We start from the raw sequence: 17,283 nt of genomic DNA, 5'->3' as shown, positions 1-17,283 counted from the left end.
CAAATAGGATATAACAATAGGAACTCTGGAATGTTTCTGTGTGGGGCTGACCTTTGCTTTATGGCTAACCCTTGTCCTCTCTTTCCTGAGACAAGAGATTAATGTAAAACTGGGTGGAAAACCTTCAAAGGATGTAACAGGATTTTCCCCCCTTTTCTCTCCTCCCCCAGCTTGACCTTCACACCTTCCCAACAAGTGAAAGGCAGGAAGTTTTCCTCATGGTTTTTCTTTGTGACGACGTGATGGGGCAGGTCCCTCACTGGGGAAAGCCCCACGGGAGAACACGCCTTTTGTGTACATTCCCAATATTTGCTATAAGTAGTGCCATCTCAGTCCCAGGTGGCTGTCAAGGCATAGCAGCGCTGAGAGCATTGGTACCCAGCACTGAGCACATCTGTTCTTCCAGAAATGATGAGTAGCAGCAGCAAGAGTTTGCTCCTGGCTGCTATGATGTCAGTGCTGCTCCTCCGCCTCTGCAGCGAGTCAGAAGGTAAGTATCGCTCTCTCGGCTCACACAGGAAGAAGCACCGTTTTCATTTTACTTGAATTTTGAGCTCATTTGGGGGTCCCCAAAGGACAGAAGCCTGTTAGAAAGGCTTCAAAAGGGAGTAATGGGAGTTGTTAGCTCACTGGTGAGTGAAGGAGGGAAGAGTTCCTCCACCACTGAGGCTTTTCTCCCTGCTGTCAACCCCAGCAGATTTGGGGGGGTTCCCCAGAGACCCCCCAAGCTCCAGAATGCCACCAAAGTGCTATTTCTGGGAGTGGTGTCAATTGGGTAACATTACCAGAGAATGGAGTGTTTCTGAAATGTGAGGAACACGCTCAGTTTTACAACTTTCTCAGCTCCCAACCAGTTTCTGTGAAGTTCAAAACTCATTCTTTTGGGGTGGCTTAAGGCACCTGAGTTTTTCAACCTTGCAAAGCCTCTGAAACATCATTTGCTAACTTTGTGATAACATTCATCTCTTATCTTACAACAGGTTATAATTTAACTTGGAGGAATGTCCAAGTATTGCTTTATTGCTGTAAGAAAACATCACTTTTAGCAACAGGTGCATTCCTAAAAATACACCTGTTGAACTTTTACGGACAAAATGAAAAATTTCCATTCGCTATTGTAATTTCAAATTGCTTTAGTCATAGCTCTGATCAAAGCAGCTTTCATCAATTACATTTTCCTTTGAAAAGTCTTATCCTTCCTCTCCTGCCGATACTCAGTAGCCAGATACTAGATGAAAATCTAACAATTTATTCATTTTCTGAATTTGGAAGCTTATCTCTAAGAGTTTCTTCCAGCGGGAGTTACTTATATTCTTTAATAATGATAGCGTGGGTTGAATAAGACAGTTTGTATTTCTAAAGATGTGCTTTTTAGGAGAAGTTGTGCACTTCTAAACGATACTATTGAACCAAAACTTCCCTAGCATGAACACTTTTTTTATTTTTTATTTTATTTTATTTTTTTAAAGAGAACTGGAAACTATGTTCAGTTGGGTCTCAAAGACACTGGAACTTCTCATCTAAAAACTTTATCTACCACATGAATCAGATTCCAGGTTCTCCACAATGACAGGTAGTTTCATACAGCTTATCACAGAACAGCTTATCACACTAAACAGTACTATTTAGTTTAGTATGAGTGTATCCCTGCAGCTCAAACCTCTCACTTCCTTTCAGCAGCAAGCTCCTTTGATTGCTGTCTTGGCTACACGGACAAGAGCATCCCGATCCGATTTCTCATGGGCTTCACACAGCAGCTGTCCGATGAAGCTTGTGACATCAACGCAGTCATGTAAGTTCCTGATTGATTTGAACTCGGTTGTATCAGGAGTCCATGGAAATTTCAGGAATAGAAAGTTTCTGCCGTTTTTGAGTTTCAGAAATAACAAGCGTAGCAAAGATAGCTTTGTTTTAGCAGTGCGTGCCTCTTTAAAAGCTCACACACACCTATATTTACTTTTATTAAATTTATTAGGGTGGCCTTGGTTAATAAAATGACATAGGTTTCAAGTGTAGAGTCCTGTAATATATCATCTGTATATTACACGGTGGGTTCACCATTCAAAGTCAAGTTTCCTTCTGTAGTGCCAGAAGGAGGCTGCACTCAAAGCTCACTCTATATAGAACTGGAATAAGGCAAATGTTTTGTTGTTTGTTTGTTTTTAAAAAAACACAGTAGGGGGCAAAGTCACTTTCTAAAAAACACTTATAGGCTACTGAAGTGCTATTTCAGAAAAATATGAAAACCATTATTGACTTGAAAATGAACATCTTCTACCAGAAAATGGTTGAGTCTATAAGTAAAAACTCAGAGTAATTATACTGTCCTGTATAGTAGTCTTGCATTATATAGGCTATTATACTTTGAAATAATAGAAGTTGTTGATCAGATATGTATGCAATTCTGGGACGTTATCTTCCTGCCATTGCACAACCACTTGCTAAATTGCAGAAAAAGCCAGGGAGCGTGGTTTCATTTCTTGCATCAAGCTTTATTGGGATCATTTACTTATTTATTTTTTGCATTTCGTTTCACCTCTGAAACAAATGAAATGCTTCGTGTGTAGAACAGTCAGTGGGAATGTGAAATTTTCATTGCATGTTCGATGACAAAGCCATTAAAAAGCTCTTTAAAGACACATGCAATTTTCTGATTTTCCAGCTTCCACACAAAGAAGGGATTCGTTGTGTGTGCAGACCCGAAGATGAAGTGGGTGAAACGCGCTGTGCACGTCCTCAGGTAGGCAACGGTCAGCGCGGCAGCTACTCTCCCGAGGGTCCGGGGTGCGAGCGCGCTGCGGAGTGGGGCTCCTAGGCTCGCTGCGATGTTTTGCTAAGCACTGTGGAATGTTTTAAAAGGGAAATTTGAGTCGGACCGTCAAAGCAAAAACTCGCTTTTTTTCACTTAGAAGTCATTTTTATTATTTTAACATCCACTGATCTTTCACATGCTGTATCAGCTTCCTCTGTGCAATTGATAGTCACAAGCTGGTTGATTCTTGTTGCGAGAACGCCGCCTGTTCATATAATTTACAGACCCCATGACATTTGTTTGTTAAAAACTGAAAAATGAACAGCGAAAAAGAGAACAATGGTTTTGATTTACGATGGTGATAACGGAGAGTCCCGTTTTACCAATGGACAGAAGTCATCTAACACCAGCGTGCCATGGACGCTGAATTGGAAGACACAACATAAAAATGTTCACATCCTGTTCTGTCATCACCCAAACTGAGTTATGACGGGCAAGGTCCTTCCTCTCTGAACCTCGATTTCCGCATCTGGGCTCAGAGCTGTTTGGCATCCTGAGATGGGGTTAGGGAATGAGAGGCGAGCAGTAGGCACCAAAGCCTTTCCCACTAGCCAGGCCCCTATCTTGGCTTATTCGTTTCTTCTCTTTCTCTACACAGCCACAGAATCAAGAAGATGTAGGAACGGACGGTCTCCGCAATGAAATTGGACACACCCAGGAACAGAAAGGACCTCACTGGCGTGGGTGGTTTCACTTGCACGATGTGGGGGGGTTAGCGCTTATCTGATTGCTGTCCTGCGGACTTGTCCAGTTAATGAAGTTGATACATATTGCATCACGCTTTGCTTTGTTAAGCATTGCATAGGAGTCAAACTCTTTTGTGTTAAGTTATTTATCTCTGTGGGCTTTTTTTGTGTATGTGTTTTTGCTATTTAATATTAATTTCCCATAAACTATTTAGTTTAGTACGAGTTATAAAATTATGCTTGGAGGAATAAAAGGATATTACTCTTTTTTAAAAAAAACTATTTAACGTTCTTCTGTTTACACAGTTTTGTTTCTTAAATTGTAATTACCTGTAAAAGAGAAAAGTGATGAGAATAAATATTAAAAAGAAAAAGAAAAAAACCACAAATGTTGTTTGTTGATTTACATAGCATGTAAGATCTATAAAAGTATTTAAAGGTATAGGAGGAAATAGAAACATTTTCTGAAACATTGTGTTCCCCGTTACTTCTGCCTAGTTATCCCCCTTTCCTTTGTCCCTCAGGGTCCTGGACTTTATTCTATATGAATTATAATACAAAGTGGCATTGTTTTTGGATTCAAAGTCATCCAAATCAGAAATTGGAAAGCTCCTATAGCTGAGATTCATAGCTCAGTATTTATTGAAACATAACGATTTTTTAAATTGAGAAATCACACCCATATGTCTACATGATCAAAGTCCGTTGATTTGAAAGTCTTGAAATATATGGATACTTTAGAAGGTTTTAAGAGTGCCATAACATTCTTAGATGTTTGCTCCTTCTAATGTTGGGATCATTAAAAAGGACCGAATTCCACAAAATAAATAAAAAATAAAAATAAATTCCCCCTTTTATTTTGTGACTCCAGGGACAGCACAACCATTTCAAAACTACCTGGAGACATCACTTAGTCTGTCATTCTGTCCCCAGCCAGGGACCTAGCAATGGGCCTCTCAGCACAGAACATTTCTGTACCTCAAAAGTTCTGCTGAGTTCGTTTAGCTGTTTCCAAAAGGAGCATGACCATGAAAAAGGTCCTTAGAACACAATATAGCCTCACTAACCAGCGGAGAGACTTCACGTGTGTGAAGCCCACGCAAGAACCCAGAAATTAGGCAAAAGGACCCCGATCCAGTGTAGTCACCAAAGTTTATGGCTCGCCTCCACACTGTAGGCGGGACAGTCTGCCTCAGATTCCAAAGGCCAGTGGCAAGGTCACTGGATGCAGGAATGCTGGCGATATGATGGGGAGCCCAGCAGGCGAGTCGTAAAGCTGGGCAGCGCTGGGTCATTTGGTGGAGAGCCAACAGCTGTGCATGGCTCAGTAGGCCCTGAAGACATCTCCCTCTCTGTGGTCAGGAATCATCACTTTGACTCATCAGGGAAAGTATGCTCAACATCCTGTTTGTTTATTCATCAAACATGAGCACAGTCCCTCTTCTATGTCAGGCACGGAGCCAAAGGAAGCATGAGATAGCCAGGGATAAAGGGAGGACTTAGTCTTTGCTCCCAGGTAATTAGGGTTGAGAAGTATGGTTAGCGGGAGGGGGTGACAGGTAAAGCAGCTGTCGTGACGCACGGTGATTAGCACTGGAATAACAGGGTGCTGAAGGGCATGAGAAGTAAGGGCTTCCAGAAGGAAAGACTGTTCTGTTGAACCATTTTAAATAGCCAACGCTGGATGTTTTTGAACTGTGAAGATAGCATTGGTATATTGTTCAGGTCAATACTTGAACTGAGGTAGGAGGGGCCGGTAGGAGCCACTCAGTTGAAAAGGGACGGCCCTTTGGAAATATCTGGGAGCATCTTTTATTTGTCCCAATGTCTGAAGGTGAGGCAATATAGATATCCAGTGGGCGGGAGACAGGGATGCTAAGCCTATTGGAATGCACAGGACAGCCTTGCACAAGGAGCTGTCCCACCTAATACGTCAGTCACTCACGCCACCAACCGAGCCATCCGGGATGGAGTGGTTGCAGGTGAAATGGAACTGTTACCTCAACGAAGTAGAGTGGTTTGAACTTGAATGTGGAAAAACACTGGGCGACTATTTAAAAAATCCAAGTGGGAGGAAAGGGAAGTAGGATGGAAGCAGGAAGCAGAGGGAACAGGGAGAGCTTTAATGTGCAAGGGGAGAGCCGGGAGGCTGCGGAAAATCATGCAAAAGACGGGCGCGGCGGAGAAAGCTCTGGATTCCTGAGCCCGTCCCGGACCACCCTCCCCCGCACCACCAGCAGTCTCGCTACTGGGAACAGCATTGCCAGAGAGCTCCGTTGGCTGATTGCTGGGAGACCTCACTGGGAGAGCCCCGCAGACCAGGAAACATTTCGTTAGTGTTCTGAAGGTGTCTGAATCTTCTGGGACCAGGAATACTAATAGCTATTAACTGAGGTTCTGGAGACGGAAATTTCTAGGTCAGAATGCCAATTTATTGATCGCAATGAAGACACTCCATGTTGAGTGTATGGGTGTAAGATCTACTTGGTTTGGAGTGTTGCTCAAGTATTTTGTTTTCTCGTGGATCTTCTGTCTAGTCTTTCTACTTATTATTGAAAACACGGTATGGACGTATCCAGTGGTTTCTGCTGAGTTGTCTATTCCTCCCTTTGATTTTGTCCGTTTTTGCTTCATCATGTATTTCGAGGCATTGTGTTTTCCAGATGGACTGCTCCTGCATCAGTGTGGAACTTCCTCTTCATTTCTAGTAACATTTTGTTTACTCCAGGGACTTTTAGAAACAGAAGAGCAGTTTTATTATCATAGATTAAAAGTTGAACACTTAATTCTTAATATCACTAGACATCCAGTCAATGTTCAAATTTCCTCATTTGTTTCAAGAAAAGTTGTTTTTCTATTCTTTTTTTTTTTTTTTTTAAGATTTTATCCACTCATTTTGGAGAGAAGAGAAAGAGAGAGAGAGAAAGGGGGAGGAGCATGAAGCAACAGCTCCTGTATGTGCCTTGACCAACCAAACCCAGGGTTTCCAAGCAGCGATCTCAGCGTTCCAGGTCGATGCTTTATCCACTGGGCCACCACAGGTCAGACATTTTATTTTTTCTTATTTTGTTGGCAGTTGATTTGTTTGAATGAAGAGCCCATAAATTCCTTACATTGCATCTGTTTTTTTCTTGTAATTTATGTTTCTTATTATCACACTCCCTTCATTTTTTTCTTTGCAATTTACGTTTTGAAAGAACTAGGATATTTGTCCTGAAGTTTCCTACCTTCTTAGTTTTGTTGATTTAATCACTATGGTGTCCTTTAGCATGTCCCCTGACTCTTAGAAAGAAAGGCTGGGCTTAAACTTGATTGGGGAGGGGAGAGGGACAAGACCACTTTACAAAGTAGCGTTCTGGTGTGAAGTTGTCTAACTTAATGCCAGCAATAGGAGAGAAAGGGGAGACTGTGAACTGGTGCTAAAGCCTTCAAGGAATGAGAAGAACTGACCAAGACCTTCAGTTCACAGCCAGAGGGAGGGAAAGCGGATGGTCATGAATGCACTTCAAAGGAGGTCATGGGGAAGACGTGTGAAAATAGAGAAGGTGTCCATCAAGGAAATACACGAAGGCTGGTCTTCACCTGCTCCTGGCTTAAAGGTTGTCTTAAGAAGACCATAGGGGAAGTGATGTTCTTGCCTATAGACACCGGTTTCAGTTGAGGCAAGGAGAGAGGGGAGTGAAAGGTGGAAGGACAGGGGAGAGCTGTCAGAGCAGGACGGCATGGAAACGAGCTGGAGGCACTCAACAGCACTGGGGGGGGGGGGGGAGCATGAGAGGCAGGAGAAAGGACAGATGAATGCTAGAGTTTGGACATGGGTGGTAGTCATGTCATTTATGATATCAAGACTCTTAGGCACTCAGTGCCAATATCACTTGCTAAGACTGCTGCTGTATTCTCTCATTTAAAGACTAGGAAGGCACTATGGTTATGCCATTGTGTGAATAGAGAAACCGATGGCAAGAGAATTAAGGAATTTATCTACCCTGGGTCACACATACTTTATGTGATGTGCGGAGAGATACGATGGAACCAGTTGGCCTGGCGTCTGGCATCACGGTGTTTTTGTGGCCCCTGTGAGTCTGCTGCTTCTTCATGTCGGTTCTTTTGTTGGTTCTTTGTCAGCCTCATCGTCATCTGTGTGTTCTGCTCTTCTAGAAAGTATCAAAGTGTTAAAATATAGAATATTTTAGCTATTTTTTTTTTTTGGTATCAACAACTTAAAATATCTGTTTCTTCAAAGAGTAAGCTACACCTGTGATGTGGGCACCCTCTTCCATTTCACACTGCTGTGCTTTTCCTTCTTGTTAAACCACAGTTTGTTGACTAAAACTTATGTTTCTACCCATTCAATCAGGAACTATTGACTGTGCCCCAGCTCTGCGTCAGGCACTGTTCTGGCCACTGGGGACAAGCGAGACGAAGTCTCTGCTTTCATGTGACTTGCGAGAGGAGGGATGAAAAAGGCTGAGTAGGTCACCAAAGAAGTGTATAACCTGAAAGAAAGTTAAAGGCGGGTACAGGGATGGAAATTGGGGCTGGGGCTGGGGATAGGGAACTTCTCTATATTTCTGAAAAGCCTGTAACAATTTACTCCCCCCCCCAAAAAAAAAAATGGTCAAGAAAAGAACCTAAATAAGGTAAGGAAGAGAAATGTGATCAGATGTGATTAAACTGACCCAAAAGTATGGTCTAAATTTTCTGAGATGAACTAAGGTCCATGGAGACCTGCTGCCCTAGGCCTTGGCTTTCTCTGACGGAAGGAGTAGAGCAAGGATCAAAATCCCTCGGGCTGTAAGCTAATTTTCACTAAATTGACTTTTTTTTTTTAAACCAAATATCAACTCTACTAAGGGACTAACCCGAGTTAGAAGAACTTAAATACAACTTTAAACTGATTTGATGATTTAATTTGCACACCGCAACATTAATTTATATCCGCAGAATTTGGTGACTTTGCAAATTTGTTTTCTTCCTCTGGCTCTAACACAATTGAAACAGATTCACAGCCTTTATGAATAAATCTGGTCCAATCATGTGGCGACGGAGAAGGCTGCCCACGCGCTAGCGTGATAAGCCATAGACTTCATTTTCTAGTCGGAACCAAGGCATTTATAGCAGTAAAGGGTCCCAGGTTTGAAAAACTATTGTAGTATGGGAAACTTTTATCACTTTCCTTCCTGCTCCCTTCTTCCTTCACTTGAATTTCAATAACTTGATGTTAAGTTTAAATTGAGCTAAATCCCAGGGGATGAGGGCAGTGTGTGATTAGATTCATTCGATCTCAGGTCATAATGAGCTTAGAGCTTAGAGGGAATCCAGGGAAGACAAGGGCAGCCCGACTTCTGAGTCATGAAATCTAGAGTCTAACCCAGGTGGGCACAGAGCCAAAGAGTGAAGGTCTCTTATGGGCTGAATTGTGCCAACTCCTCAATGTTTATATATGGAAGTCTTGACCTCCAGCACTGCAGAATGTAACCCTATGTGGAGAACAAGTCTTCAAGCAGGTTAATAAGGTTAAATGAGGTCATAAGAGTGGACCCTAATGCAATGGCAGGTGGAGGGGATTATGGGAAGAGGAGAGGAGGACACAGACACAGACAGAGGGAAGGTCACGTGAAAACACAGGGAGAAGACGGCCATCTGCAAGCCAAAGACAAGCCTCTGAGGAAACCAACCCTACTGACACCTTGATCTTGGACTTTCGGCCTGCAGAACTGTGAGAAAATTAATGAGTTGTTTAAGCCTCCCAGTCTGTGGTGTTTCTTCTAGCAGCTGTGGCCGACTAACACGGGGACCGGGCAGAGCAAACGGACACTGAACCCGGGTCCTTTGAGACTTAGCACAGGTGTTCCTAAACTCGCTCTTAACATGGTACGCGAACGCCACCTTTTCTCCCCAAACCCTCAGTTCCCTGTGTAAACTCTTCGGCCTAGAAGTTTTCTAACATCCATCTCAGCCCTGTTATTGGGATAAAATTACGGTCACAGAGTGGAGGAGTCCTGGCGAGACTTATATCCCCTTGTTCCCGAACCATCAGGCAGCCTGCCTCTCGCGTCTCCAGGCAGAACCTGACACGTATGGTTCTGATCTGAAAAACGTGAGGGGTGTCACTGTGTCCCCCCCAGCCCTCCCTCAGTAACGGGAGAGGCGGGAAGCCGGTTTAACCGCAGCCGGACGGCAGCCTGCCGGCCCTTGGATGGATGCGTGTGAGGTAGAGGCTTCAGGCACAAAGGCTAAGGAGCATCTGGCTCCTTGAACAAAATCCAGTCTCAGGCGGTTACGCCGGTGGCTCTGACCTTTCACCACTGCGTGGGGGGCCCGTGGTTCTCTGCTTTAGGCACATCAGGTGCAATCTCATCTGGCCCAGATGCTGAGTTTCATGTGTTTTCAGGATTCCACTTCCTTGGTTTCTGTCCTCAGGGCTCCCAGGGTGATTGATGCTCGTTCTCCCTCCGTCTCTTCCTGCCACCGTGGCATCGCTCAGCCCGGCTCTGATGCGGGCCGGGCCCGACCGGGCCTGCCTCTCCTCTGCCCGCCCTGCTGTACAAACCGTATCTGGATGGGAACCCTGCCTGCAGATGAGTCAGCCTCAACGGAAATGTCAGGCGGAGTGAAGGGATGTTTTCCGTTGTACAACTAAGGGGAGGGGAAGGGAGGGGGTGAAAATCTTGTCTCCTCCAAAACTAAAACAAACGAACAACCCCTCCTGCCCTCCAAAAAACTCTGACGACAAAACCCCTAAATTGCGCATTTTCACCTACAGTGAAGGAGAAGGAGAACGAGGCTTTAAAAAAACTCCTATAAAAGCAGCGGTGTACGAGGAACGCTTTGGAAGTTCCGGGAGCGGCCACAAGTCCCCCCTGGGACTTGCAGAAGTCATCCGAGATCAGCTAGGAAGCCCCCTAGCCGAGTGCGCGAGGACGCGTTTCAGGTTGTTTCAGGTGGGAAAAGGGACATGTGAGCACAAACACACACACGAGGGCCACGGCTGCCCGGCCTTCGTCCTGGGGAGGAGGGTTCGGAACAGCTGTGCCTCTGCTCCGTGTCTCCGTCCTCACCATCCCTGCCTTCATCCTGTGACTCTCACCTCCTAACAAGTTCTCCAGACTCCAATTCCTGTCTATTGGAATATGCCTGTACAGCATCGCCATACGCATCCTCAGAAATGGATTCTACCTTTCCCTGCATGATACATTGCCACTGGGTCGGCATGACCTATCAGATCCTCAGCCTGGGCTGCAGGGCCCTCCGTGATCTTGTCCATTGTGCTTTTAGGAGTAACTCACATGTTCCCCACACTCCAGGCTCACTGACTTCCTGTTCAAGGCTTGGGCAGTCTTTACTGTGGCTTCTTTATATATCTCTTCAGATAGCTTCACTTAGAATGCTGTCCACATCCCTATTTAATAGATCAAGACCCAGCTCCTGGGCCTTTCACAGATCGGTCCAGTCAGAGCTATCTTTTCATCCTTCGGCGCACCCACGGCACATCCTGTCTCCCAGCGATGGAGCGCGTGCCTCCTTCTGCCATCGCTGTACCCACAGAGCGGGCTTCATCTCTGCACAGTGCTGGACTCCTGGTGGGAAAAGGGCATCATGTCGTTTCGACTCCACTGCATTGCTTGCAGTGTCTAGCACAGGATCTTGCACCTAGCGGATGCTCTTTGGATGACTTTCAATGGCTAGGAAAACTGCTTGAGGCTTCCCAGGACTCGTTCGCAACTGGTGGCAGTGTAACCTGATACATTTTAAAGGCAATTTTTCACTTTTTCAGGATATGTCAAAAGGCTTAAATATGCACACACATTTCACAGAATCTCTATTACCTGGGACCTTATCCTAAGGAAATAATGGCACAAGGGCATCAATATTTATGAATAAAGCTGCTCATAGCAGTGCTAAAAGAACAACAATGGAATTATCCAACCAGGAGGGACAACTTGAATACACAATGGCCGTACAAGCACATATACTCAGTATATCCACTGTTGGTTTTCGCTGGTGTCACTCGGGATTCTTAAAATTATCAGGTTACTTCTGTACTGATTAGTAACATTATCATGCCTTGGACCTCCAGTCCCCATTGCAACACCTTCCCCAGAACACCCAGAATTCCCCACAATCCAGAAACGAAAGGGGCACTGCCTCAAGCCACAGGATCCTGCAAATGTCCTTCTGTCACCCACGATGCCGCTCAGTTTCTGTAGTGCTGCCTCTGTGCGTCCCTTACCTTGTAAGATCTAAGACTACCTCTGCCGAGGTCTCTTCCGGCCACCTGACTTAAGTTGGTCTTCCCAGTTATTATTTCATAGCACCTTCTAGATACTTAGAAAAGTTGACAAGCAATTGGTGACTCTGTCTTCACATTTGTAAAATGAGGGTAATTCTAGTAATCCCTGTGGGTTGTTAAGAGGATTAAATGAGTTTATGCTTGGAACCATGCCAGGCACCCAGTAGGCACCTAAATGTTATCATTCTGACACTAGTACTTATTATTATAATTATTTTATTCATTTATGTATCAGCTGGTTTCTTGACCATCTTCTGTCATTGTAACACAAGTTCATTAAGACACAGGTCTCTTCCTGTTTATTCTCACTGCCCCTAGCACCTAAAATAGTGTTTACGCATAACAAAGTCTCAATATATATAGTTAACTGAAATTATTTATGTAAAATGAGTCAGATGTGTGTTCAGAATATATGGGCATATATACAGAGAACACTTACCAGAAAAAAAAAGTATTTATAGTATAATCTTAAGCATTTTAGAAAAAATATATGTGCATATATAGAAAGGAATGAAAAAAAAATCAAGATAATAATTTTCCTTACTTCCAGGCTTTAGGATAAGGGGTACATTTTGTTTTCTTCTTGACATTTTTTTGTTCTTTTTAAAAATTTCCTACTGTGTACATATATTAATTTCATAAGGAAAAAAGTCTTTAGAAAAGAACACTAAAATTTTGATCGACTCTCTGGACTTGTCAGAAATAGAAATATCCACCTGGTTTCCTCTCTTGGTTGTTCAACCTAGAAATCCACAGAGACTGTGATTTTTTAGGTCCAGAGTGGGGTCTGAGAAGTTTACTTCTACAAGGTGTCCCACTGATTCTCGTGACTGAGTGGGTTGGGTTCCTGGGAAATGTCCATGGGAGAGGGAACAGGCCTGCTCATCTCTTAGAGGTCACGATCGACCTACGCACGTCCTACCAAGAGGGGGTCCCTAAGCTGGGAAACTGATTAAGGAAAAAGAAAAAGTTGATGAAGGCAAGAACAATTTTGTTTTCTTCCCCTTCTGAAGCACAGGGATGAGCTTTCTCTCTGTACACAGCAGGATCAGGTCACTGCCCACCCAAGGGGGCGCCATGTTAGACACGTACACCATGAAGACAAGGAGCAGAAGGGAGCCATCCAAGTAGGACAGGGCCTGGCATTGCATGTTCATCAAAAGATGAGGTTGGAAATCCAGCTCAGGTCAGATTGACTCCAACATCTATGTGCTTAGAGCTTCTGAAGAGAACGAGACCATCAGATTATTGGTAGTATTCTAGGCACACGTAATATACCTAGAATATAAGCTCCATGAAAACAAGGGCCTTGTTCTCCACCCTGTCTCAGGGCTCCACACAGTGACTGTCACATTCTAAGTACTCAGGAATTACCTGCCAAGTTAGTCAGTGATCATGAGTTCACCTGCTGAACTGCAACACAGTGAATGTGCGGTTTTCTTTTTGCAGTTCGAACATCTAAATTTCTTTGTTTTCCTTTATGAGTTTACCAATCCTCATGGCAATCACTGTTTCAGGAAGCAGGAACCAGTTTCTACCCAGCTTAGCTGATGCAGGATCTGCATGAAGTTGTTAACCATGAACCTCCTTCTGAACAGACCCCCAGGGCTCTCGTGTTTATTTCTTTACTAGTGTAAATTCTCTCCCCCACAGGTCAGACCAGGCTATCCCTGTGATATTTCACTATCACGTAACCATCCAATCTTTCCATTTTCAAAGAACTCAACTTAGTTGATACTCAAAAGAGGGCTGAGCATTTAAAGGGATTTTGGCACCAGCGTTATCTAGCGTTGTCATCTCGGGAAGCAGCACGCCTCCTGTGACAACGCCAGAGTTGGGAGATTTGGAGTGGATGGACTTCCGTTCTCATTTATGGTTTTGGAAGAAACTTTGCGCTTTTCTCTTTGTTTTGTGATTTAAGTTCCTTGTGCACATTTCTATAATCGTTTCTTTACTAAGTACAGATTTTTGTTTGCTTTTTTGTTATCTTGTTTTGTTTCATTATTTTTCTATTTTCTATTTGTGATTGAGTTGGACTCACAGAAGGGGTAAGGTTAGCGAGCATCTCAGGGTAAGACCGCAGTGACAATGAAAGAATCATTACTAAGTAGGCAAGTGAATGTACGTTGGTACTTATATTATACTTTAAAAGGGCCCCAAATGCTACATTAAATACGTTGTCCTTTGTTCAGCCAGCACTTCAATAAAAGACCAAGTAAGAGCCTTTGAAATCACTCATTTTTAAAATGTGTTTATTTTTAAGTCGTGCCTTCTACTCTAAATGTCTATTTTAAAATACTTATCCTTAATATTGCATGTTATATTATATCTTATTATTGCTCGACTCTATGACATACTACTTTGAGATCTGGTTCTGGTTATATTAACAATATCTGGAATGTGTCTTAAGCTAATAAAAGATTTTTAAAGAGCTTAGTTGTACATCACATACTATTAAAGTGTGGATTTTAAGTCACAGTTGAACATGAGTATTTACTTTATTGCATAGTCTTGAAAGAAGTTATTTTATTTTTTCTGTCACGGTGGAATTTCTTAATAGAGAGTTTCTGCTAAGTTGGTAAATTATTGCAGACAAGAAAGTAATCTATGGGAGAGGAAAACTGAGAAATATCAAAATGTCAGCATCGAGATTCTTGTATCAGGTGGCAGACTGGGTCTCAATATCTACAAGCCTCCACCACTTACAATCCTACATGTCTGCTCTGTACTCCTGTGCTAAGTGGGTTACATCATACTCACTTGGAGAGATTTTAAAAATATATGTCAGGCTCTACCTAGAGAAGTTCTTTTTCTGTACGTTTGGGGTGGAGTCAGGTCCTTTATTTTTTTTCTCAAGTGTCTGAGATGATTTAGAATCCTTGCTCAAGTGTAAGTTTCTGTTATTTTATAATATCTTATATTTTTAGATACTTCTTTCTTTTTTTTTTTTTATATTCACACAATGCTATCCATGGTAAGGTCTGAGAGAGAGAGTTTAAGGTTGGGCCTCCAGGACCGATTCTAGAACCACGGAAAACTGACCCACTCGGGGAGCTAGGTTGGAATCGAGACTCTTGCTTAAATCACCAGCAGCTAGTGATGACACTGTTGCCACCACTTCAGCCTCCTCTAGACTATCCAGAAACCGGAAGACAGAAATCCGTAGCTGCAGTCCAGGCAGTAAAGAGCCTCATCAAGGGACCCCAATCACGTATTACCCTGGAAGCTAGAGACGGTCGTGGCATGCTAGCAGAGGCAGCTCATGTTTCTGTGGCTTTGCCAGAGAGCAGGAACCAGAGAAAAAGGACACGAAGATTACCCTGCCTTACTTGCACATTCCAGATCTTGGACGAGTATATCTAATAGGCAGATAACATCACATCCTGCACCCTAAGTGAAAGGCAGTTTATTAAATGTTGTTTTAGCTTTCCAAACTCTCCAAGTAGAAGGCCGAATGAAGGTTGAGTGAGCCAATTTGCAATATCCATCACTCTGAGAGAACAAAGGGACCGTGGGGACCAAGGGCAGGTCTCCGCAGTGAAGGGCAGCCGCTCGTCTGGCTGTTGTGGGGAATACAAACAGGACGATGTCAGGACGGATGCAAAGCGATTTGGGGTCTAATCTTAAACCACCGAAGGAGAAATAAAACGACCAGATCTTTTTCAAAAGCTCATTTAGACTGCAGGATATAGGTGGGATTAAAGTAGACCAGTATCCAACCTGTTTCCAGTTTGGGGTTACTATGTATGAATGAGGCTCCATGAATATGCTTATAAAGTCTCTCTGTGGACCTGTATTTTTATATTTCTTGGATAAATAAGCAGGAGTGGAATGACTGGGTTAGAGGGAAAATGCATATTTAATTATATATGGAACTGCCATATCTTTCTCTGAAATAGTTAGGACATTTTAAACTCTCGCCAACCATGTGTAGGAATTCTAGTTGCTCTACATCCTTGAGGACATTTAATGTTGTTATTAGAAAAAAATTTTGGTAGCCATTCTAGTAAGTGGACAGTGGATTTTTTTTAAATTTAGTTTTATCTTTTGAATATGCAAAACATTGTGATCTTTCTCTGATTGAAAAACATGTTTTAGATTTTATTATTTCTGTAGTCTTACTATCAATCAGTCATAAAAATTAATAACCTTCATGTGATTTTAGATATTTTCTAATTTCATTTTTTCCACAGGATAGAAAACGAGGCTCATGAATCTTTCCTAGTGCATACTGAGAAGGTTGCAGAATGCGAGCCGTCCGAGCTCCAGCCTGGTGCTCTTTCTGTTCTACAAGCCCCGGCCATTTGTTTATGTGTTTACCCCCTTAGTGGTGACATTCTCTTCTTGCAAAACGTTGCTTATTCCTGACTTTTAAAAATTAGCAAGGAGGACAGCTGTGATCGTTTTGAATGAAGTTCAAGTTTTAACCTCTTGTTTCATGGACTCGTAACTATAACTCGCTCAGAAGGATTCATTTATCAATTAGGAAATAATGTGGTGGGATTTGTAGGGACTGATAACTGAACGGCTTCGAGATTCTCTCAGTTTACATCTCTCAGACATCACTTTTGGAGAATGTTAGGACAATCTACAAAAAGTTTCTAATGACAGATATTCCCTTTTCTTATCAGCTCTTTAGGCATTTCTTCTTAAAGGAATCACTTATCTGATACACACATGCCTAACAGGCAATTTGAATACCTTTTTTTTTTTTTTTTTTTGCATTTTTCTGAAGCTGGAAACGGGGAGGCAGTCAGACAGACTCCCGCATGTGCCCGACCGGATCCACCCGGCATGCCCACCAGGGGGTGATGCTCTACCCCTCTGGGGCATCGCTCTGTTGCATCCAGAGCCATTCTAGTGCCTGAGGCAGAGGCCACAGAGCCATCCTCAGCGCTCGGGCAAACTTTGCTCCAATGGAGCCTTGGCTGCGGGAGGGGAAGAGATAGACAGAGAGGAAGGAGAGGGGGAGGGGTGGAGAAGCAGATGGGCACTTCTCCTGTGTGCCCTGGCCAGGAATCGAACCCAGGCCGACGCTCTACCACTGAGCCAACTGGCCAGGGCTGTTTTTACATCTTTTAATCAAACTGTCAATCCATACAGACTTGTAATTTTAATAACTTTACTGGTGGGCATGCAATAACTTCCCAGGGGAGAACGTTTAAGGAGGGACTCTGTGAGATAGAGAAGAATGCATTCCTGTGCCTCCAGAGGCAGCAGAACTCCACAGAAGTCCCTGGAAAGCTCAAAGCTCTTGAATCTGAAACTGCTTGGTGAGGCAGAGGTGAAAGGTTTCTCTCTGAGCTCAAGAATGTGGGAACTCAATGGTTTTCTCCATCCTTTGTTTGACACACCGCAGCCTTCCTCACTCTGCTTGGCATTAAGGCTTATACAACTTTGCCTTATATACCAGCAATGCTAGTGGAGCAAATCTTTTTATATGTTAAAGAAAAATTAACTATCAGAGTTGATGTTGCCAATAGACACTTGAC

At 43.3% G+C, this 17,283-nt stretch overlaps 1 protein-coding gene across 2 annotated transcripts; it reads left to right on the top strand.

Moving 5' to 3' along the window:
- The first annotated feature begins 350 nt into the window (after positions 1-350).
- Positions 351-3,874, top strand: CCL20 (C-C motif chemokine ligand 20). 2 transcript variants are annotated; one of them, XM_066280988.1, is made up of 4 exons: positions 351-490; positions 1,678-1,792; positions 2,663-2,740; positions 3,411-3,874. In XM_066280988.1, the coding sequence occupies exons 1-4, from the start codon at positions 409-411 to the stop codon at positions 3,430-3,432; spliced, it is 297 nt and encodes a 98-aa protein (XP_066137085.1). In that variant the 5' UTR covers positions 351-408; the 3' UTR covers positions 3,433-3,874. The 2 variants fall into 2 exon arrangements, with proteins under 2 accessions (XP_066137085.1, XP_066137086.1); XM_066280989.1 differs by having other exon boundaries at positions 360-490; positions 1,681-1,792.
- The last annotated feature ends 13,409 nt before the right edge of the window (positions 3,875-17,283 follow it).

Source organism: Saccopteryx bilineata, chromosome 5 (assembly GCF_036850765.1).
Source record: "Saccopteryx bilineata isolate mSacBil1 chromosome 5, mSacBil1_pri_phased_curated, whole genome shotgun sequence".
Taxonomy (NCBI): Eukaryota; Metazoa; Chordata; class Mammalia; order Chiroptera; family Emballonuridae; genus Saccopteryx; species Saccopteryx bilineata.
The sequence above is the reverse complement of the archived record's forward strand: the minus strand, read 5'-3'. Positions and strand labels throughout refer to the sequence as shown.

Coding starts and splice junctions, on each gene's coding strand:
- CCL20 (XM_066280988.1), top strand. CDS start 409: ATGATGAGTAGCAGCAGCAAGAGTTTGCTCCTGGCTGCTATGATGTCA. Junction 1,793..2,662: donor TGTGACATCAACGCAGTCAT/GTAAGTTCCTGA, acceptor CTGATTTTCCAG/CTTCCACACAAAGAAGGGAT. Junction 2,741..3,410: donor CGCGCTGTGCACGTCCTCAG/GTAGGCAACGGT, acceptor TTCTCTACACAG/CCACAGAATCAAGAAGATGT.